We start from the raw sequence: 25,810 nt of genomic DNA on the forward strand, positions 1-25,810 counted from the left end.
TTGTTATTCTTAAGTCCATCCGTTCACCACATGATTGGTTTCCGAATAATAATTAAATAACTACTGATATTTCTTTTAATGCTAAAACAATGCTTTGGTCTGTGAAATACACTTTCAATTCGATAATGATGTTGCAGTGTTATATTATATTCGATCATTTAAGAGACCTCTTTCTTAATTTTCTTGTTTTAATTGCAAAAACAAATTATTAAAAAAAAAACAAAATAAAAACGTGCTGAAAAATTATAATTTGTACCCCTCAAACAAATACATCTACCCATCGACGCCTTAGACTTGAAACTATTTCGAGCTTGTTTACACATTACCAATTGATGGTGTTATAATATCACATGTGGAAACATTCTGGCAGTTTTCTGAAAGGACAATTGTGGTCAATGGCTTCTGATTGTTAAGTACTATTCTGTGTAAGAATCAAGCAATGGATGGCACATCATTTTTCTCAATTTAGTCTTTTATGCCTTAGATATATTCAATATATATATAAAGTATTTAAATTTACTCTGAAGCATCTACATGTATGACAGAGATGTTTTTTTGACTGCTTATTTAGGGAAAAAAGCTGGAAAATTTTCGGCCATTTTTCCATAGTGTATTTCGACTTAATATGACATTTCAATATCTTTAAAAGGCAAACTTTACTAACACTTTGATGGTTGTTTCTGGAGGTCATGAGGTATAAATACTTGAACAATGAATAAAATCTCGTTTTTTTCCTTCATGTGACACTCCTTATACACATTCTGTCTGATTCTTAAACAGAGAAGTACTTAAAATGTTGTTAATTGAAATGGATGTTTAAGCTTTGAAGTTGTACTTGATATTCAAACTGTTCCTTCGAGCTGAAAAACAGCGGTGCTATGTAGATTTACTTCTCTAATGGGAACATCATGTTCCATGGTAAAACAAAATAAAGTTGGGATTTCGGATCTAAATTTCATGGATGAATTCGTAAGAAGACAGCTAGAAGGCAAACTATTCCGTGCTATAGCAGCACATCGGTTTAAATTGGCTATTATTTTGGTGGAAGGGGGCGTTGATGTTAACTGTTCACTTAGAACTGGTATTACTCCTTTGATGATAGCATGTGACCAACAGATAACCGGACAAGCAAAACGACTGCAGCGACATCTAGTGCGATTGCTTCTTTCCAACAATGCTGACGTAAATGCGAAAGACAATCTTGGGAGGACCGCCCTTGCGTACGCTTTCCTTAGCGGAGATTTACAATTAATTCGATTGTTCGAAGTTTACGGATCGGGAAATGTTGATATTGTTAATCGAACCAATCAGTCGTCAAGTGGGCATTTCAGAAATAGTGTCATGATTGCATCAAATCTAGGAAACCATTTTCACAGGTGGGAATCAGCAGATTTTCAAAACGCTCTGACTGAAAGAAATGATAGAAATGTAGGTATTGGACAATCTACATTATTGTATTAATGCGTTCGGGACTTTTATAAGCATGTATGGTAATTTCGTCAAAAAATATTAGTACAATAATTTTTGTCCACAGCAGTAAAATGTAATACTTTTTAAATGTTCTGTTTTTAAGTATGTTGGACATCTTTGCAAGCCAATAATATGATGGCAACTTGATGTATGCTAATCTTAATTTCTATTTTAATTGAAAAATTATAAGACCTGGTACATGTAAAATATAACAATACCAAAAATCGCCCTCCCCAAAAAAGTAGCAAAAATAAGATAAAAAGAATAAAACATCCTGAAATGCAACATGTGATTTTCATACATGTGCAAATTATTCCTCTAGCGAAGTCGAGGCTCCTTCCCCAGCCGAAAACAACAGCAGGGATCTTTAACGTGTGAGGAACATGACATTTTTGCATCAGGTTTTCCACATTATGGCCTGATGACCACAGCATGGAGAAAGCCAAGGATACCTCATTCAATCACCTGGGGTGCACAACCCATTCTCTGTGGGCAAATACCCATGGTTCCTGCTGGCCAGGGTTCTTGGCGCTGCTACGGACTTATTCTTTTGACACCCGGACCTGCAACAGTATTTGATATTGCAACTTTACAACGGTTAAACTGCTTGTATAATTAGCACGTCTTGTGTTTTTCTTCACAAATTATCACTTTAACAGACACGTTGTGTCATTTATAGCTTTACGTAAGTATTCAAATTTAAAAAAAAACAACCTGTGAGCAATGACCATTGAAACTACTAGTATATAGGCAATTATTTTTCGCCTTTCAATAATTCGAATAAGGAGTCGCCCGACAACTTTGACCCCTGTAGACTTTTGTAGGCCTTGAAATACGGTTTATTTAGACAATTGAAAAAAAATTGTCTTAACCTAGTGGTTGTGGAGATGTATGAAAAAAAACCTCTGACAGACCCATTTTTTCTTAAAAAAAACAGCGTCCATGTTTTTCGAAAGAGCAAAAATCCCAACAACTGTGCTGGGCAAAGTATTCTAAGGAACATTACAACCACATTTAGTTCTAAGTGGTGAAGTAATGTCAGAGGAGAAGATTTTTGTAAGAAATAACATTAAAAAGACCGAAAAAAAGTGGAAAAAGGACAATTCCGTGTTTTTTCAAAAACCGGTAGACATGCCAATGGGAACAAATTGTGGTCCTCTACTTGCTAACCTATTCCTTCACTCTTATAAGGCTGGCGTCATAGCTGATCTGATCCGAAAGAAAGTATATCGTTTAGCTTGATCATTTAATCTCTGTTTCCGCTATAAAGGTGACGCATTATCTTTAAACAATTCTTATTTCGGGGATTTGATAAATCGCATCTATCCCAAAGAACGTGAGATAAAGGACACTACAGACACTGTGAAGTCAGCCTCAAATCTTGACCTACACTTAGAAATCGATGGTAAAGGAAAACTATTGACCATGAAAACTGATTTGTTCAACGTGTCATAGTTTTCATTTCCTCTTTCGTCTACCTCGGATTTGATTTTTATGAACGACTAGGCGGGTCTTTCTAGAAAAGCAGAGGACTCTTACCCTACCGCTGCACCTGGTCCATGCTCCCAGTTTTAGTGGAGTCCGAGTTGCTCATTTGCCGTTGTTACTTTGTATGTATGATTTACTTTATGTTCTTTGTTGTGTATGTCTGTTTTCCCATGTCTGGTCTTTGTCCCTGGATTACATTCTTTTGATTACCGCTAGAGCCTTGGTTCCCTTGATTACATTTGCAACATGGATTCACAGATTAAAAAAAAATGACAATAGATCGACCTCATCAACACATTCTAACCCTATGCCAGAATGTTGCTTACCCTGTAACAATTTTGGAGATAATATGCCAAAAATTCCTATCTGACCCCTATCATATGTTTAGTAACAGCGGCAATATATTTCGACGGATAAAAAATCCCCACATTAGTTCTATGCAGAATACTCTAAAGAATATTCGTACAGTTTGGTTTTGATTGGTTTGTAGTTTCAGAGGTTTTGAGAAGAATTTTCAAAAATTGTTAACGACGACAGACGACGGACGCCAAGTGATGGCAATCGCTAACATACACTATGGCCAGGTGAGCTAAAATGGGGGCGAGGGCATTATGACATATATATGTAATGTGGTGTACAATCTATAATAATATAAATTGGGTTGCAGATTAGAAGTGGGGATAGATATCGGAAGAATGGACGAATAAAAGATCAATTTATACAATGCACACCTCCTGCTACAAGCAGATGATTTATAAAAAGCTGTAACCCAATCTTAATTCTTAATACCCCTGCTCCTCTCACTATAAACGATAAATAAAACAATCAAATTATTCAGAAAGGAAAACAACATAAGAGTTGTACACTGGTATTATATGAAACAGATTGTGTAAACATTTAATTGAATATCATTTGGCGGATTATGGTCTCATGTGAAATGAAAAAAGTGCGAAATTTGATCAATTGAACAATTTCCAATTACCGGTTTGAGAAGTGTTGAGGGGTTAGATCAGGGAGCGGACCGACAGCATGATCACTACATACATTGTACCAAACGGTTTTTTAGCGACAGTTAAATAAAATAGACTAAACAATATTTATACGTTATTTAGTGTTATGTTTCTGTTCATACAAAAAAAAAACCCAAACAAATAAATAAACAAACAAAAAAACAAAAACGAAAAAAACAAACAAACAAACAAAAAACAAAAACAAGTAACAACAACAAAAGCCAAAAAAAAATTAAAAGAACAAAAAAGACACATTTTCCATATTTACAAGTACCTTTATCATTTAGTTCTAACAAGAATACTGGGATCAACTACATGTAACATCCCTAATAGTTCAAATATCTGTAAGAGTAGGAAAGACATTCATTGCTCCATGAAAAGAATCACAAAGACACGCATGATGTCATTTTCAGTAACCTGTAAAATGTTAAACCCTATTTCTTTTTCATATAATTTGTTAACATAGATTACGACAGTTCTCAATTATGTCATTTATGCTACTTGTTCATACTCCTGTTGATTTTTGTATGGCGGTTGTAGAGTGCTGTATCTATTTTCCATTTCACGTGCTCCAATATCAGAATATCTTTGTTCTGTGTGTCCTAAGGAACTTTTCTGATGTTTTCTTATAGCAAAAAATAAGACTTGTATGAGTACAAGAAGTATTTCATGAAGCTTTAGTGAAACCGATGCCTTGATTCTTATTTTTTCTATGAATATGGGTGATTTAGATGTACAAAAATCTTGATTAAAATGAAGAAAACAAAAAGGACATTTTGAGCCGGAAGACATATTTTTCCCCTATATACTTAGTAACTATATATCTTCAAGTTTCTATACATGTATAGTAACACGTTAAGATGATTGATTAACCAACACATTACCCTTTTTATAAAATCATTTGTAAAAACTTATGGCCAATATGTAGTCGTCTTTCAATATATGAAAACTATACTAATGTATAAGTTTCGCTGTGCCTGTGTAGAGTGTTGTTTGGGGCCGGCTGCAGGCTGCCATGTGGTGTGAGAGTGTTCTATTGGTTCATTGAAGACCCATGGGTTGCATTAGGCTGATACTTTTCATACTGGTGGGATTGTTGTCTCTTTGCCATATTCACCAAATCCATTCTCGTTTTATTAATACACATATGAAAGAAAAAAATGGTCTATTTAACCTTAACGTATGGCTGATACAATGTATCCCCTAATTTTCCAATTTTTTTGTAATTCTATCGGAAAGAAATTTATCAGACAACTTCGTGATTGTGTATGAACAAGGCTTTTTTTGAATTAATGTCGAAATTTTTCAGTTATCATAAAAGAAAATAATGTAATGTATAACAAGTTTCATATATGTAATGATGTTTGCTCGTTTTAATGTTTGTCTAAATTGAACAAAGTACCTCATTAATAATAAAATCACAGTCGCAACTCCGAAACCAGCAGCAAGTATCCAACCAACAACAGAAGCTATAACAATATTGTTGTCTTCTGAAATACATGGAAAATCCGTCATATTGATAGCTTATGTTAATCTTATTTCTTTGAAATAACTACCACTTTGGCCTTCTTTTTCATACATGGAAACGTTTTTTTTCTTGTTTACATTTAAAGCCGAAGCTTAATTTTTACCTATTAGAAATCTCAAAAGTCAATTTCCAATCGTAGACGCCAGTTTACTGTTACACATCTGATCATCCATGCGATAAGAATTTTCTTTATTGAACCTAAATGTGTAGTTTTTTTGATACCAATTGTTTTTCACTTAGAAATAGTTTCATTTTGATCCACCTATCAAGGTTATCATTGCTAAGCCGTGTTGTTGTATAAAATAAAATGATGCAATTGATAATAAAACAATGTTATAATGTTTAATAATGATATTACTCTCATGTTTATTTCCAGATTTGTTGATTGAGTTTGGTAAAGAAACGTCTGATTCTGATTGGAAAGTGGCACTAGTTGCGTCTACGAAGTACATTGTAGATTCTGAAGTGCTAACTGGGGACTCGCTTTCCTTTATTGAATAAGTTTCAGATGCGACAATGTTGTGGCATTTTACTTCAATTAAATTTGCATAATCTGAAAGAAAGTACTGTGGGGTAATATTTCAAATTCTTTGGAACCGATATGCAAATTTTTATTTTGAAATTGTAGTTTGACTTTTGAAGAAGTCATGAATCGTAAATGTTATTATAAATACCATAATTGAATTGATGTTAGTGTAATGTACTTTTAAATAATTCTTTTGCCAATGGCTATCCGAAAGTTTACTCAAAATTTGTATCGAAAGAAGATCATCAAGAATTTCGTTTTAAAATAAATAGGTCAATAATCTGCATTTGCCTTAATGTTGGAAATTATTTTACAATGTTATTTTATAGATTATGTGGAGAAATTAGGAAAGTACGTTTTGAAATGGGACGTAGAATTTTCGTAAAAAATCTAAAAAGAATACTTATATCACATTTCTTAATTTTCAACCAGAAACTACAGATTTTCAAACAAACATGCATGCTGCCATTCTATTATGCCTGCCTAAATCCTTAGCGAAAGCCCTCGGATATCGGAAGATTTGGTTTAAATATAGCTTGATGTTTAAGGTGTAAACACATATATAGAAAAAGACATGCACTAGAACTATTCATCTTTCTTATCTTCGCCATGAACACGGACAAACTATAACTGATTGTTTTACGCCACTGTATTAGTAGCTACCCAATTAAATTTACAAACGCAATAGTCCAGCAGACTCGTGCAATATCCCAACAAGGCCTGGTTGTAATGACGAAATAGGCAAACCAGGTGTAAATAAGGCTTTACTATAGTTTAAAAAAAACATCTTAAGTTTCAATATAGTATTTCCAATGGTAATCCACCAAACATACTTATATGAATTACACATATCTGCGTAAATGAGTACGTGATATAATTATGTTATTTGTTCCTTTGCTTGATCTATTTGTTCAAGTTATAAAGGAAAACTTTAGATTCAATAGATATTTTGCTTGCTGTCAATCATGCGATGGAAAATCAATAATTTGAAGTTATCGAACTGAAATCATAAGGACATGAGGGCATGTTTATGTAATTTAAACATGAAATGCATTATTCAATAATGTGTTTAAAAACTGGATGATTACCTTATCTACGTACCATGTCCAAAGTTCTGGTAGACAAAAAAACACAACAATATAAAAACCACAATGGAAACAAGGGCATAACTGTGCTGAACAAACAGAACAACATAAAATAAGGAATGACCCAAATGAACACTGGGAGATAATCCACGAGCTTAGCTTATCAAATTTAAAATTGGACACCCCATATTGGCCCACCCGGACGTAGTGATAACCATACATATCACAACTTAAATTAATTTAGAACTTGAATAATGTAATTTAGACAAACAGAACTTCAGTGATATCATACTTCGAGTTGTCATGCATTACAACGCAACTATATCGACATAACTTTGTTTTCAATTTCCAAATTCTTAAAAGTAGTCTTAAATGTGGCTAGCTTGTTTATATATGGTTGTGTTTTTGCTCTCTTTGTATATGTCGGCTTCTATAAACAGGTTTAGTGTTCTACTATACAGGGACATTGCATACCTGTACACGTATAGGAGTGACCCGTAATAACATAATAATCAAGTCAATGAGATACATGAATACGTCATTAATAACATGGGTTTGAATATAATTTTAAGGTGTACATTTTCAATTGATATCTCAGCCTTACAATTTTTTATTATTGTTTTTTTTCTTACTTAGGTTATGAAATATAATGCATTACATGTAAGTAGTATTTTCGTGAAACGATTGACTATTAGTACATAATTTAATTACATACCAAGTGTGTGCTTCCGTAGAAAATGTATATAATGTAATTACTTAAAAGTAAAATCTTAATAGCAAGATCAAATTTCCATATTTTTTTTCATATGTGAGCATGGAGTAGATAGAACATTATATAAACCCAATATTTTTCCGAAATAAAGTCAAATCGGATGAAAAAAAACGTTAATCGGAAAACTGAAAGAGTTTTATTATTATCCACACGTGTTCAAGTGTCTATACAGCTGTGGTAGTGGAAACTAGCAATTGAAGAGATCGGGTCTATTTTTGCTCCTTATTAGTTCTTGGTGGCGTCACATTATTTAGCAACTAGACAAGGTGTTTCTAGAAAAAAAAGCTGATAGAGCTTACTTTACCGATGCATCTTGTCCATGCCTCCTATCCTTAGAGGTGTCCTTGTTGCTGATTTAGTTGTTTGTTTTGTATGTTTTATTTTTTGTGTTATTTAACGTTCTTTGTTGTATGTGTCTGTTCTCCCTATCTGGTCCATGTTCCTGGATTGTGTTCTTTTGAATTCTGCTAGAACCATTTATCACTCTAGGTATGTCAAAATTCTAGTGGTGTCAATAATACAAATGAAAATTCTTTGTACATTGAATCAAATTTGCAAAAGAGGCTATTTTGTACTGCACGTTTTTATTCGTAGAGAGACTAAAAACTACAACTATTCAAAATAGATAATTTTGCACATGATAACAAATGTCCCTGATCTGACCAAAAGGGTTTACTATAGTCAGGCCCTTTATTAAGAATCGAATGATTTGTGTTGTGACTGGATTGGAGTTACCTGCATTAATTACATTCATTTTGTGTTTTCATTCACCTATGTCAAGTATATTTTAGAAACAGTATGATTATGTTATTTCGTCAGTCGACACTTTATTGATGCCATGTAAGTAAAAAAGTAACAATTTACAACGCAGAGATACGGATGGATGAATTTATTTCAAATTTTCAATTGTTGCAAACATTTTATGTCACATATACTTAGTCGTATAACAGTGTACACATGTTTGTGATGCAATACGATCCAAATATTATTAATTTGTTATGACATGCATCATTAATTTGATCCTCTATCCCACATATAACATCTAAATGAATTGTCCCATACTACCATACATCGTGTACTAAGTTACAGCCCTAGATTAATCCTACGAGGAGGAATGACCCGGCCAGCGAAAGCTATATTATTATATAGCCTAGCTGGCCGAGTGGTCTAGGGCGCTGGACTTTGTGCAGGCGGTATTGCCATAGATGTCACAGTGGTACGAGTTCGAGTCCCGCGGAGGGAACGACCAAAAATTTGTATCGCAAATTTGACAGTTCTAACAACGTTGGGAATTTTTTCAGACCTTTCTGTATATAAACCTTTTCGTGTGAAAATATGTTTTGTATGTTTGCTTCCTTGATTTAGTTTGAGTTGTATATGCTGATGTTACAATACTATGCTCTTCACATTAATGGTGGAATAAAGATAATCAATTAATCGCGTTGCCATTCAATAAGAGTGTTTCGGAAGATATTTATTGACATAATAGTTTTATTATATTCACACAGTCTACTTTAACATTTTTTGTTTTTAAAAATACCTTAACTTCTCGATGAGACATATTGCAACAGCCCCAGCAATTAAAAGTAATCCACCTGTTCCACATCCAATTGCTACATATACATTTTTCGAGTCATCTAAAATGTAAAAAGAAGATTTATTAAATCTACCAACAATTGAAATCCTTTACTTGTATTTCAGATACAATAGATTTTTTATCAAACTCACTCCAGTGAAAGCAGTTTCATGTACACATAGTGTTTTTTTTCAAAAAATACTTCAACTAACAATTTTGTCGGTTAACCCATTACCAGTGGTAAAACTATTAAACCTCCGAAAAAATGCGAAACAGCAATTGAAATACATTTTCTGTTTCTATACAGGTACAATGTAACCTGCATATTCTTCTATCAAATGTCGAAAAAAATATGACTGTAAATGCTGACTTACAATGTAAGGAATCAAACTTGATAAAGGTCATCGACCGCCATTATTTATTTTGTTAAACCTATACCGATGCAAAGGTATAATTTTTGGTTATATGTACATCTGACTTTGGCGAGGAATGTATCCTACTGGTATAATACAACTGTAAGGGGGAACCAGTCGCCTGCACATACTAGAAAGTTGTTCGTAAAAAACAAAGTAGTTCCTAGGATGCATTGTACATTTGTTTATGATTTAGCCAGTATATGCAAACTGGTTATCATCTAGAATCTTATCATGCCAGGAACACACTGAATACACCAGCAGTGTTTAACTCTGATGTAGAGAAAAAAAATTAGAATCTAGATTTTAAGTCCATTGATTTAAAAAATTTCCAAACCGAAAGTAGTATTTTTAGTACCTGTCTACCTTCATTTCACTGTTCTGTCATTAAAGGTATGCTGTAATTTTTATGAGATAGTTTTTACAGGGTCCCCTGTTAAAGTTTATTTTAACAACATTTAAAAAGATTGTGACCTTGAAAATTGCTCAATTCAACATCGAAAATAATATGACTTTAAAGTGGTTTTTTACCTACATAGCAGAGCATTCAGTTTTGTTTATTTTATTGTAGGATAGAAATCAATGTTAAAATGCATTCCCACGCACCTTTCATGAAAAAACAGCCTAAAACTCGCAGAGCGAAGAACTCCTACGCTAAATGTATCCTTGAAGAGGTCAATGGTATGTTTTGTCTGTTTGTTTAATTATTAAATAAATAATGTTCCTTGCCCAAATTTCAATCTTTAAATTGCTGATTTACCGTAAATTGGGAAATTTTGGCCGTAGTTTTATTTTAGTTTATTTTATTTTATTAACAGCCAAAATTTAACACACCAAAATATTTCGTTTAGAAAATTGAGGAAGCCAATATATATCAGTGTACACGGTGTAGTATTAGATTCTTTTGAGGGAAATAAAGGATAGCTGGACTCTATCTTCAAAATAACGCGGAAATAAATCACTCTTCATTCTGAATGCACATAAGGTAAAGACATCATAATTAAACATGCACATTTAACAGAAAACCGCCAAAACAATCCGACGCAAAATATTCAAACTTACGGTATATGGTGCATCGACAATAGAGCCAGGAAGAATGGGGTGAACCAAAATGGCTGACACTCAGTTAAAACTTTATACCAAATGGTTTGAGTGTGACATGGTCTCTATTTAGTTGAGATATGATTTCCTGACAAGACATTGCACTTTTATATTAAACTATGTAAACGATACCATTGTTACTGGACGTACATATAAAACTATTGAGCGATTACTCTGTTTACATACTGTAACGGTGTTCATAGTTGTCTAGATTTGTGATCGAAATTTTTTTTGCATTTGATCCATTTGATGGTGATTGTAAAATATGCCAGGTCATGGTTCTACGTGGGGAAAAAGATCAGTCAGTGGTTTAAGTGATCCGCTAAGACACGGAGGCGGTCATTAGAACCAGTATAAGGCTAAAAAACGCACACGTACTGTAAGCAGTGATAACGAAGATCCTGAAATGTTAGATGCTCTTACTGGCATCCTTAGAGAACAAAAAACATGAATAAATTTGTAGGTTCCATTTGTGAAATACCTAACATCAAATCAAGGCTTATTAAACATTTTTTCCATCCCTTCCTCGACGACCAATTATAAGCTCTACTTAAGCCTGTTAAGGAAAATGTTGAAATCATGAGTAAAAACTATCAGAATCTGAGGCAAAGTGCAATGAAATAGTATTTAAAAATGATGACATTGAACAGTACACACGAAGGTAGTCAATCAGAATCTCTGGAATACAGGAAAATACAGGGTAATATACAAACGACGAGGTGATTAATTTGAATGTTATCAACGTCGATCTCAATGCCGATGAAATCGATAGATCTCATAGAGCCCTACACATGGAGAACCGAATTCAAAACCACGTAAAATAATTATTCGGTTTGTTTCCTACACAAGCAGACACAAATATTTACGATGCAAAAAGCAAAAGCATAATTTCAACAAAGAGCATGGTACACGATTCCTGATGTAAGACGATCTAACATGAAAGGGATATGATATAGACTACAATGGTCTTTGGTTGAAGAATAATGTGGACACATCGTCGAAAATTGATGGGAAGATATTTGTTAAACCAAACGATGCCAACGTTGCTAAAAAAAAAAGCAATGGAGGAGAGCAGTTGACCCATCCGCAAGAATATTCATCCCCTGTACATAACTGTAACTATTCTAGAACACAAAAAACTAAAGCCGGAGAGGTTGTTGAAATAGATGATTCAAGCCAGTCATGCAATTGTACCCGTCATAAGCCGTTGCCTAATTACTTTGACCCTGTAACAGTATACTTCATCTTTGACACATATGATTAATCTTGTCTTCTACTCAGGCATAATGTATGTATTAAATGTCGAATGCAGTTGAACAATCACCCAATCGTCCTCAAATGTTTGTATCTATATAGTACTACCATTGACTCTTAATACTAAATTCATATTTAGAAGAGGTATTAAACAAAATCACGGTCAAGTAAAGACCATGACCAATACAAATATTGTAGACACTAATGTTTGTAGCTTACTCCCTAAATTAAACTAAATTTATATTGAATTTGGTTACAAATATGATATAATAGCAATATCAGAATCTTACTTAGATGATGCGATATCTGATGATACCCGTGTGCCTGTCTCATGCTGGTGATGGGATTGCAGTATATGTTAAAAATAGTTTACATTATGAAAAAAAAATGCCAGAACTGTCACATCCTGGACTTGAATTATTATGTGTAAAAAATTCTTCCACAAATGAACACTTTCTGTTAGATTCATGTGTTAAATAAATTGTTGGACTACTTTTATGATTCTGTGTCACGACCTCTTGATATGAAAATGCCATATTATATATATAACAGGACGTTTTAACATTTATATGTTATAATCAAATGGTTCTAGAGCACAATTCAATTATCTTTCACATCGAGTAAATTTAGTAGAATATAAGACAAATTTTAATACTTCGCCAGGTATATATATTTATTTATTTTTAACAAATAATAAAAGATCTGTAAGAAGTATTAATATAAACGTCCTATTCTGTAGTACATGTATATATTCGCTCTTTTATGCTGAGATTAACTTTACAGTACAAGAACAATTTAAAGATTTGAAAGTGTAAACTATAGAGACTTTTTTTTACAAGATATAGTTGAAACTAATGACTGGAATTATGTTTTAACTCCTGTTATGATGCCATTAATGATATGTACTTCACATGTTTAGATAGTCATGATAATAATGTAGAAAAGTCTTAACCTAAGAAAATACTAACTGTAAGACCATCGGATAAGTCATTCATGAACAATGCTATAAGGAGAAAAAATAGACAAATAAATTGAGTGCACTATAAAGCTTAGAACAGTAATAAATAGTTCTTCTTTGGAAGCATATAGAAAGTAACGAAATGAAGTAATGGACTTAGTTCGTAAGTCGAAAGAAGAGTACAAAAAATGCTCACAAGAAATAAGTGATAAATTAATACCACGAGGAACGCGATTTGAAAATTGTAAAATACTTCTTACCTAAGAACTGATAGATAATATTTTCTACATCCCTTCGAAAACTCAATTTTTGAACAGTTACTTCTCATCTATTGATACTTGATTTATCAGATGTTCTTTTTGTTTGTCTTATTTTAATGAGGGAACTTCAAATAACTGAAAAAGAAGTACTAGACCAACTTAAAAATCTGTTTTTACTTTTTAATTTTTCAAATCAAGTCTATTCCAAAGGCGTGGAATAAAACATAGGTTACTCCTATTTTAAGGGCAATGACAGTCATCAAGATCCTGCAAATTATAGACCTATTTTTCTCACAAGTATTGTTTGAAAATTATGGAAAAGGTGATATTCAACAATGTATTTAATTTCGTAAAGGAAAACAAATTTTGTCAAAATATCAGTACAGTAAATCAACTTATAAAAAATATAATACAACCATATCTGATCTTGGGGAAAATTAATTCATGGGCAAAAATTTGGGTTGTTACATTAATTCAATGCATCCAATACTCAATCATTTACTTTTTCCAAGAGAAACACTCAGTGACATGTATTATACTTTGGTCATGGTGGCGAGCCTATTAAGTATGCGAATGAACACTGTTACCTAGGTTTGAATTTCACTTCGAATGCGACATGGAAGTTGCACATAAACACCATATTGAATAAAGCTTGTTCAAGATTACACTTTCTTCGCTAAATAAAGTATACACTAACCAGAAGTGCTTTTATCACAATTTATTAATCAGTTATGCATCCTATACTTGAATATTCCGATGTTGTCTGGGATAATTGTACTATGCAAGAATCATCTTTACTAGAGAATGTGCAATATGAAGCAGCAAACACTATTACAGTGTATGACAACCTCTTATTTTAATAGTATTGTGCTTGCTACAATCATAGTTTTGAATGATTTAGATAAGTCTATCAAAGATTCTAAATCTCTGAACCAGTTTAAGAAGCTTGATAAAAACATGTAAACCATTAAAAAATGAATATTTCATTTATGCTAAAATGAAAAGTAATATTTATAGTTGTCAATTGAGAAATAAAGCCAGCAACTTATACTGATATTTATTTTATGATTTTATTATTGACGACCCTTCTTGTCCAAGATGTTCGGTTCAATATGAAGACAATCAACAATTGTTCTTTGATTGTCCTGCTTATTAGAATTTTAGATATTAGATATTTATTATTATTATTTTTATGATACATGTAGATAAATGATTGGCTTCTTATAATATCAAACATGATCTATATTCTATCAAACCATAGAGTACTTCTTTTCTTATATCTTAATTTCTGCTTTTCTTTATTCTTCTCACATTTCATAACGGGTATTCGTGTTCTATGCAAGTAAAATTGTGTTTTTTTAAGGCTTTCCTTCCTTTAAAAAATGATATTTAATTTCGTTATATGTAATATGTAGACAGCCTTATTTTTTTTTAATTCGCCTCTTGTGTTATGAGTCGTCGGTTTTACTTCATTTTGTTACGTCAAGATATGCATGATTGTGAAAGAGTAATCAAGGGAACCAAGCTTATAGTGGCAAGAATGTTATCCAAGGACAAAGACCAGACATGGAAACAGACATACACAACAAAGACCATAAAGTAAATAAAATCATACATACAAAGTAACAAAAGTAAATGAGCAACTCGGACTCCATTGAAAACTGGGAGCATGGACCAGGTGCACCGGTAGGGTAAGCGTCCTCTGTTTTTCTAGAAACCCCCGCCGAGTGGCTCATAAAAAGTCAAGTCCGGGGTAGACAAACGAGGAAAGGAAAACTATGACCCGTTGAATAAATCAGTTTTCATGGTGCTGGTGGATACACCATAACGATCCACGAGTTCATGATGATGACCATAAAACTTCTGTAGTGATGACTTCAATCTTGTAGCAACATAACCATGTTCCAGAAGCCTATTTGTTAGAGTTCCAGCGCGATACAAAAAGTCTGCGTAGTTTCGGCAAGCTCTGAAGCTCTGAAAGTACTGTACTAGGTTTTTTTTCTACTTTAGTCAAGCTTTGCGTGCTCGAACTAAAAAAGTTGCTTTAAGAAATCATGAAATCAAAGAGATTTCTCTCTTTCCCTATACTTTATATTGCAATTGTACGAACTTTTAACTCAATTTTAGTAATAAATATTGTTAAAGATTTAAATTAACAAAAAATCTTATTTTTATCTTAAGTTATTACTAAGTTTTTATTCTAGTACTCAAATTCATTTGATTAATCTTAATCTGTTGTATACCTTTGTTATCGGGATAAGGCTTACATAGGCTTTGCCTGCTGCCTTATTCTTTTCACGTTGTGTTGAACAAAATATGGTTTAAAGAATAATCAAGGGAACCAAGATTCTTGTGGAAATCAAAAGAATGTAATCCAGGGACAAAGACCAGACATGGAAAAGAGACACACATAACAAATAACATAAAATGACCAATACATACAAAGTAACAAAAGTAAATGATTAACTCGGACTACATTTAAAACAGGGAGAATGGACCTGGTGCACCAGTATGGTAAGCGTCCTATGCATTTCTTCCGGAGTTGAGCATAAGAATCAAGTCAGTGTAGACGAAGGAAGAAAGTAAACTATGACAACAAATTAGTTCTTATGGTGCAAATGGATACACCGTAACGAGTTCATGATGACGACTAGAAACTTATGTTAAACTGTTAATTCAATTTTGTGGTTAAAGGCCGTGAGGTCTTTAATTTTGAAACGAATGAAAGTTTTAAGTAGGTCAATGAGTGCCAAGGCCACATCAGTTTTCAAAAACCCCGATGTAGCAAAAACATTGTCTACTATACATGACAAGTATGTTGTCGTACCAGCAGACAAAGCCCAAAACAACATTGTTTTTGTCTGCAAAACGTTTTATATCCAAGTTTATTATCAGAGGTAGACGTAGAAAATAATAGCAGTGATAAGACCTATACTGCTACCACTCTCTTCAAAGAAGAGATTATGGAAAATCTGTGCTATTCTCTTTTGGTCTCTCTACCAAGGACGATGATTGTGATTTACGGTCTATGTACTGGATTCCTAAACTTCACAAGAATCCATACAAACAACGTTTCATAGCTGGATCTGCAAAATGTACCACCAAACCTCTTTCAAAACATTTAACTTCTATACTCACAACTGTCAAAGAGGGTCTGCAGTCCTACCACAACACTTGTTACTCCCGTAGTGGTATTCATTCAATGTGGATCCTGAAAAATTCGAAAGATTTTTTGGAGACAATAAGTTCAAGACTATTATCTGAATATAATATCATTAAAACCTATGATTTTTCAACACTATATACTTCTATTCCCCATACTCAATTAAAAATCTCGACTTAAAAACATTATACATCGTTGTTTTTTCCAAAAAAAGATGGTACACCTAGATACAAATATATAGTTCTTGGTAGAAATTCCACATACTTTGTAAGAAATAATTCCAAATCATCTTCCAAATATACAGAGAAAGATGTTTACAAAATGCTGGAATTTTTAATCGTATTTGTCCAGTGTGGTGGACGTGTTTTTCAACAAACGGTCGGCATTCCAATGGGAACAAATTGTGCTCCTTTACTTGCTGACTTATTTCTCTACTTTTATGAGGCTTACTTTATAGCTGATCTGATCAGAAAGAAAGAATATCGTTTGACTAGATCCTTTAATCTCGGTTTCCGCTATATAGAAGACGTGTTATTTTTAAACAATCCTAATTTCAGGGATTGATACATCGCATCTACCCAAAAAGATCTTGAGATAAAGGATACTACAGACCCTGTGAAGACAGTCTCATATCTTGACCTACACTTAGAAATCGATGGTAAAGGAAAACTATCGACCAAACTTTACGACAAACATGATGACTTTTCATTCAGAATTGTCAACTTTCCTTTCATCTCTGGCAACATCCCTTCGGCTCATATCACAACTCATACGTTATGTTAGAGCTTGCCGAAACTAAGCAGACTTTTTTGTATCGCGCTAAAACTCTAACGAATAGGCTTCAGGAACAGGGTTATGTTGCTACAAGATTGAAGTAATCACTACAGAAGTTTTATGGTCGTCATCATGAACTCGTGGATCAATATGGTGTATCCATCAGCACCATGAAAACTGATTTATTCAACGGGTCATAGATTTCCTTTCCTCGTTTGTTTACCCCGGACTTGACCTTTTATGAGCAACTCGGCGGGTGTTTCTAGAAAAGCAGAGGACGCTTACCCTACCGGTGCACCTGGTCCATGCTCCTAGTTTTTAGTGGAGTCCGAGATGCTCATTTACTTTTGTTACTTTGTATGTATGATTTTAGTTACTTTATGTTCTTTGTTGTGTTTGTCTGTTTTCCATGTCTAGTCTATGTCCCTGGAATACATTCGTTTGATTGCCGCTATAACCTTGGTTCCCTTGATTACTTTTTGAACAACACAAGGATTTTAAAAGTGTGCGTTAAATCACAAAAACAACTTTATAGGCTAAAAACCACTAATTCCACTTTCCATAGGCTTCTATGCTAATTTCACAATATTCAATGGCTTCTCTGGACTTTACCTTAACTTTAACCTGCAGAGGACTATATATCAGCATGATTCTACATATGTCAGCTCACAATCCTCAGAATGGCATGTGGGGTTAGCAGACTTGCAGTGCAGTACTGGTCACTGGAAGTGAAGGGTCTATAAATAGCATGGGAAATCCCAGTGTTTTCACAAGATAGGGGTATATTTAAAAATCATTATGGAGATTAGGCTTCACATCACAAGAAGCAAAATGCACCTATAAAATGTACAGAAATGTTTTTCCTTTCAGAAACTGTTTAAATTTTTTAAATAAGATGAGAACTTTTTTCACAGCACTATGAGGAACAGGGGTAATTTCTGCGTAGGACTATTTTTGCGTACGTTCCAAATGCTCATTGGTTGAATTGGTGGTCTGTAACCTAAAGGGTCACTTTTTGTCTTAGAAAAAATAAATAACTATACAGGTATCTTCCTACACACATACTGAATGCATTTGCAAAGTTTCAGTGAAATGTGACAAGCACTTTTTTAAATATTTGATTTTTAAATATAGGGTAACCAAGTTGTGCGAGCAAAAAAGTGACAATATTCTACCATACTTAAATGCATTAAATATTTGCAAAGAACTTTTTCTGACTTTTCAAATAAAAAATATCAATCACAACTTGTTTTTTAACAATATTAATGAAGAAATAGTTTTAAAAGTAATCATTTTCTGAGAAATTGGTCTATTTTTAAAAAATTATTTCTGACATGCCTCCCCCTTTTTCTTGATCACATGTCAAAAATCCTTAATCTTTAAATTTTCACAAAAGGTGATATATTTGGCTTTAAATATGTAAATACAGTGTTTTCACATTAAAACATGACCAGTAAAGGGCACCTAAAGCAAAAAAAGTACTCAATAATGGATTTTCCATGTTGCCATAGGGGAATGCTGATATGGCCTTAACCGCAGTAATGAAAGTGAGTTTTTCCTCATTTCTAACCTAATTTTTGCTCAAATCTACACAAAACTTGATTTCAAGTGCTTATTACCACCATATTTAGGTAAATATAGCCCTCAAAGTTTAATATTTGATATTTTTACTAAATTTTCTACACTTTTTACAAGATAGGACATAAAAATCAGCCAAAAAGACCAATTTTCCATAATTTGGACCTATAACTTAAAAAAATGCATATTTTGAAGGATTTTTGTAGTGTATTCCTCTCATGGCAAATTTAACAAGATCTTCAAGTAGTTTAAAGCTATTTCAAGAAACTTTTCATTTTGCCATGGCTTGATGTTAAGGCTAAAAACCACTAATTCCACTTTCCATAGGCTTCTATGCTAATTTCACAATATTCAATGGCTTCTCTGGACTTTACCTTAACTTTAACCTGCAGAGGACTATATATCAGCATGATTCTACATATGTCAGCTCACAATCCTCAGAATGGCATGTGGGGTTAGCAGACTTGCAGTGCAATACTGGTCACTGGAAGTGAAGGGTCTATAAATAGCATGGGAAATCCCAGTGTTTTCACAAGATAGGGGTATATTTAAAAATCATTATGGAGATTAGGCTTCACATCACAAGAAGCAAAATGCACCTATAAAATGTACAGAAATGTTTTTCCTTTCAGAAACTGTTTAAATTTTTTAAATAAGATGAGAACTTTTTTCACAGCACTATGAGGAACAGGGGTAATTTCTGCGTAGGACTATTTTTGCGTACGTTCCAAATGCTCATTGGTTGAATTGGTGGTCTGTAACCTTATAAAAGGAATATTAACATATACGGAAAGTTGTGCTGATTTGAATATCTAAGTAAACACCCATGACCTTTCCTTGAAAACCTATGATCCACACGTAAGTACTTGTTCTTTACAGAATTAACAATTACACAATTTTTATTGGTTGCACCGGAAATTGTTTAACCACTGTATGTAGTATAACTAAGGCTATATGTATAGATCCATCTTAGTAAAACTTATTTAAATGAAATTTGGCAGGTTTTAATTACCGAGAATCAATATTATATGTTATACTTTAATACATATTTCAATTTTATCATTACCCTTTTCATTCTTATGGATCGTCTTTGCATTATCAGCTTTTGAACTGTTGATGCCTGTTACACTTCCTGGATCTGTACGCGAAGTATCACTTATTGACGTTTTCGAAGCAAATACTGTATCTGTTGTTTGTTTTTCCAAAATGGTTCTCTCAGTATATAATTGGGAAGTTATCTCTGTATCATATATATCGCTAGTCATGGTGTTATCTTCATTGGCATTGTTGCATTTAATCACCATTAAATTAGCGTAATCTTTAGATAAAACATTACTAATTATGACTAAAACGAAGTCACAAAAAACCAACTACATTTGCATCTCAGACATTTGTTGCCTTCAATGTATAACAAAAATGTAAAAAGGGCACATTCCATTACATTTTGTACCAATAATAGGAGAGATCGCCATAGCAAGTATAAAAATAAATCGTAGTATTTGTAGTATTTGTCTGCGAATTTGGTTTCAGAATACATTATACTGGTACGAATAAAAGTTAAGAAATAAAAATAATTCGAATTGTTTTATCAGCAGTTCTATCCCAACAACTGATACTCAATATAATTTGTTGTCTGTCTAGACAGAAATATGCTGCTTAAAATGTATACTTGTCTGTGCGTTCAGCGTGAATATATAAAAAAAAAGCAAGCTAGCGTAACCAGTTAAGTTTTCAGCAATTTTTGATAAAAGAAAATAAACAAGAAGAAAAATCTGTTTGATGACCACTGATATATTTTTTAAATATATGCATACATGAATGGCACAACAACACGAACGATTAAAAAATGCTTCTTTCAAAGGAAGATTCAATAAAAAGATATTTTATGAAAATGTGATAAATGATTTAAAAAAACATGCTAAATGTACAGCGGCAACATATTTTGTCTCTTGAAAGAGCATTGAAAGGTTGGGTAAGAGTTATTCAACAACCTTTATAAAGTAAGTTAAAACAAATACAAATGTATATGGTCAATGTTTTAATCAGAGTTGCGAAATCGAATTCAATTATTGAGATACGAAGATGCCGTCCCGGTCCAATACTAAATTTCTTCTACTACTACATGTAACTTTGAAACAAAAATATAAAAATGTGTTATATGAAACGTATAACTACTTACCAAATGTCAAATTAAAACAGTATCTCGTATCTCGTGGATGATGTTCCTTTATCAAAGTTATAGTTACTGTTATATTTTTCATTCCGTCTGTGATCGGCAAATAACCGCCACTCTGGCAGTACATTGCTTTCTGCATATAATTCAGTTGTTTAAACAGCACTTTACTCCCACAAGCAGTATTGTTTTCAAATGAAGATGGATAGAGTAAACCCTCATACTGTAGTTTTGATACAGTACTGTACAATGCCCTTGCGGTACAAGTACAATATCGTTCATTATTTAATGTATTTGCATAATATCCATCCATAATTACTATGTTTTCACTTGACACTTCGTCATCAGTACAAAATCGGAGAACTACAAAACAACACCTTTTTTGTTCATCGACCAAAATCATATGTACACTAATAAAATGTATATTAAATCTAACAAAAGGAAGTTAATTTGTTTTATATTTTCTTTGTTTTATAAAACGTATTCATATATGTGGCATGCCCAAAATTGAGTAACAGTGATGGTAACACACTTAATACCATATACAGCTGCAATAATGCGCTCTTTGATAATATATTTAAATACTAATATATTTAAATTAAGTTTAATCTTTGGATAAAGTCGGCAAAATTTGACAAATAATAGAATATTTGCTTCTATGAGGTATAAAAACTAACAAAAGTACAAATATGCTTAAATTTGTATTTTTTTATTGGCGGAAAATTAATTCGTTGATGGGCGATATAAGAGTAACCAAAGATGATACATGGACAAATGCTTTTGGACGGAGAGATGGCATGGGGGGTTATTGGGACTCACTTACTAACAGTTTGTGTCATACAGTTTACTAATGTATCAGTCTTTATATTGGTGTTTTTACATGTATTACACGAATATGATTTGCGGCCGCAGCATGCATTATCCCGACTCTACTGTCGATTAAGAGTTATTTTGAAGTAGCCGTTGGATATAGATCCGGGTTCGTTATCCAAATTGTAAGATACAATTTGTTTACCTGTTGCCGAAATAATGACACGAACAAATTTAGATCTTTAATTAATTCATGGCTAACTCAATGACTAGAAGAAAAGTAAAATTCATGATTGTCATCGTGTCCATTTCGGAAAATGTGTGGACAACAGTATTAACAGTTGTTTTTTTTTGTGTTTTGTTTGTTTGTTTTTGCTGTTCTTGTTTACAGAAATAAACTGTAAATGTAGGTTTAAATTGACAAAAAATATGATTATTGACAAATTTAACAAAATTGTATCATTTATTTTTCTGACTTATTCATTACATCGTACCTGGAAAATTATATTTATTCCCATGATCTGCACAAGGCGTCCCACTGACCAGATATTGTCCTACATAAACACGCATAAAAGTATTAACCATGATTTATTAATAGTAGTACTAGTTGACTGGTACTAAATAGTTTTGTTATGTTTTGTAACAATGTATCATCAAATACATTTAAAAGAGTAATCAAGGGAACCAAGGTTATAGCGGTAATCAAAAGAATGTAATCCAGGGACAAAAACCAGACATGGAAAACAGACATACACACCAAAGAACATAAAGTAACTAAAATCATACATACAAAGTAACAATGTAAATGAGCAACTCGAACTCCTCTAAAAATTGGGATCATAGTCCAGGTGCACCGGTAGGGTGAGCCTCCTCTGCTTTTCTAGAAACACCCGCCGAGTTGCTCATAAAAAGTCAAGTCCAGGGTAGACAAACGAGAAAAGGTAAACTATGACCCGTTGAATAAATCAGTTTTCATGGTGCTGATGGATACATCATAACGATCCACTAGTTCATAGTGACGACCACACAACTTATGTAGTGATGCAGCAACATAACCCTGTTCCAGAAGAACTTATCACTTTCGGTTGTCTTATCACCTACAATTACCAATAATTCTTTATTATAAACAAAAACCAAAATTATGGCACCATGAAAAATTTATAAAAGCATCAATAGGTATATAAACCTAGAATTATTTTCTGGAGTTGTTATTATCACTGTTTATTCTAGATCTCTTAAATTCTGACGATGTAAAGTTGATACACTTACCAGATATCATTACATAGACAAAGACAGCTTCGGCTAGTAGATTTGATCTTGTAATTTCCTTCATACACATAATTTCTTAGTGGTTGATGACAACGAAATAAAAAAAACAACCAGATTTTGATTTATTATGCCAAAGTAAAAAACGGTAGTAGCAGGTTTAACAATATCCAGTACTATAACCGTCGATTTCAGACAAATTGCACAACGCGTACGTGTGTGTGTGTGTGTGTGTGTGTGTGTGTGTGTGTGTGTGTGTGTGAATATCTTTTCTAATTTGATATAAACAACATAATGAGTACAATGTATTGATGGCAATTATTTCATATATCAAAACATTGTTTTCTATGACTTAAATAGATAGTATGTAATATACATCTAGGTAATAATTACAACAAAGCGAGCAGTTTAAAAGCTATCATTCGAACAGATAGTTTACATGGTTTTGGCAGCCGAAAATGCATAAGTGGAATATTATTCAGATCTCGATTGAAAAGGAAAAACTTTTGACCAAATTATTCGACAACGCACTTTTCACTAAATCTCGCTAAACTTCCTTTCATCTGTGAGAGCATCCCTTCAACACCTGCGTATGATATTTTTATACCACAACTCATACATTATGCCAGATCTTTCCGGACTATTTGTAACGTGCTGGACTTTTTGCAGTAAGGCTTCTAGGACATAGTTTTGTCGCTACAAGGATTAAATCATAAAAAAGTGCTACGTTCGTCATCAAGAAATCCTAGATTGTCATGGTATACATGTTAATATAATTTAGAAAATCCGAACTATTGTTAATTCGATGCTTTGAAGGAGTATATCTCAATGCATATACATGTATTTAAAAACCAGTATTCAATGGATTCAGCCTTGAAATGGGACAGTTCATTTAAATAGTAGCATAACATTGTAACTTGCAAGTTATTGTTCCTACCATGACAGTGTTACTATTTTACTTTAAATTGCCATTTCATATTTGCTATCCACTTGGGGACCTATTTTCCACATAAATACTTTACCTGTATTAGCAAGTACAAAGTATATGATGTGAAACATAGCGAGTATTGGCTGCCTTACACCTGACCAGGTAAATTTTCATGAGTGAGTGGCTACCAATTCATCAACTCTTACAATAGCAACTGGTCAGTTAAAATGTCCCAATAGCTTTGACATTCCTTTGTACTATTCAGCAGATTGGTAACAAAAGACTGTAACAGTTGTAGGAAAGTCACTGTAATGCAAATGGTTAATGTACCCGGAAGGGTTAAACATGAAAATCACTTTTAATCATTTACACAGAAGACTTTTTTCTCTCTTCATTCATCGCAAATAACATAAACAAGTAACGATTTCCATTAAAATCTATCTGAAATATTATTTTTACTTTTTAAATATTACAAAGGACCTTTTGACCTCTAGAATATAACAAAAAAAACTTAACTGGTAATTTTTTTCATAATAATAATAATAATAATAATAATAATGGTAATATCACTTATATAACACTACTCTAAAGCGCTTTACATCTTACTAAAATTATTATACGAATTAGCATACAAACATACAAACACAATCGCACATGAAGTAAAGTAAATTAGTAATGGAAATAGAAGTAATGATGGATGATCTACAGTATGTAAAACAAGAAATAATAAAAAAGTGGGCGCAAGGATTGCCCATAATCAGCGAATGCAATTAAATTGTTTTATGTATAATTGAACGAAATCAAATGGTTTGGTAGAAAGTATAACACATGTAAAGTCATATCAACACATTTAGTACAGCTATGTCATGTAAGGATTGCCCATAATCAGTGAATACAATCAAATTGTTTTATGTATAAATGAACGGAATCAGATGGTTTGGTAGAAAGTATAGTAATGTCATATCAACACATTAAATAAGGCTATGTAATGCAAGATGTTTAATGGTGGCACTGTCTTTGAATAAATAATGACCTAGGCGAATCCAGTAAGGACAATAAGGCCATAACCATTTAATTGTCATAAAACATTTCTCAACTTTTATCAAATAGAATATAACTCTGTAAAGTTAAAGGTATATATATATTGGTAATGTTAATGTAACGTAAAGTTCATGCATTGAATTATGTTTTATCAATTGGTACATTGTATAGATAGTTACATTTATCTTTAAATATGATCTTCTCAAAATATAAAATTAAATTAAGGTTTGAATTTTGAAAAAAAAATTGTACGATTGGATAACAACATTACTAATCTTTACATACCTGTTCGTATATAACCAAGTTGGATGACTCAATCTGAAACTCGAAGCGTTTTGTCAATCAGGAAGTTATTAAAATAAGTTTTCAATCTAGATATGCATCACAGGTTTAGTACAACGGAACATTTAACATTTATGTAAACATTTTAAAATTTGCATATAAATGTTATTTTTGTAAGAAGGAAAAGAAGAGTTCATTATGTCGATTGAATGTCTATGGGATTGAATCTCAAGGGATTCATATATTTCTTGTTAGAATTAAAATATTTTCAAAGAATAATATTATTCTGTTTGCCGACATAAAATACCTAAAAAACAAAACAAACAATATAATAATTTTTCATCTTATAAAGTA

At 32.7% G+C, this 25,810-nt stretch overlaps 1 protein-coding gene across 5 annotated transcripts; it reads right to left on the bottom strand.

Moving 5' to 3' along the window:
• Window positions 1-86: 86 nt before the first annotated feature.
• LOC148610037 (uncharacterized) lies at window positions 87-24,593 on the bottom strand. Of its 5 annotated transcripts, XR_015914689.1 has the most exons (8): window positions 23,209-24,593; window positions 22,434-22,493; window positions 21,136-21,492; window positions 5,855-6,049; window positions 5,371-5,458; window positions 4,243-4,593; window positions 1,923-2,033; window positions 87-1,408 (listed from the first exon to the last, which is right to left on the bottom strand). XR_015914689.1 is itself a non-coding variant. In XM_088541956.1 (6 exons), the coding sequence occupies exons 1-6, from the start codon at window positions 23,276-23,278 to the stop codon at window positions 6,031-6,033; spliced, it is 777 nt and encodes a 258-aa protein (XP_088398082.1). In that variant the 5' UTR covers window positions 23,279-24,593; the 3' UTR covers window positions 5,903-6,030. The 5 variants fall into 5 exon arrangements, 2 of the variants coding, with proteins under 2 accessions (XP_088398082.1, XP_088398081.1); XR_015914690.1 differs by having other exon boundaries at window positions 87-2,033; window positions 24,228-24,593; XR_015914688.1 differs by having other exon boundaries at window positions 87-2,033.
• Between the last annotated feature and the right edge of the window lie 1,217 nt (window positions 24,594-25,810).

This window comes from Perna viridis, chromosome 8 (assembly GCF_037379345.1).
Source record: "Perna viridis isolate PV_CMFRI_1.1 ecotype Kerala chromosome 8, ASM3737934v1, whole genome shotgun sequence".
In the NCBI taxonomy this organism is placed as follows: domain Eukaryota; kingdom Metazoa; phylum Mollusca; class Bivalvia; order Mytilida; family Mytilidae; genus Perna; species Perna viridis.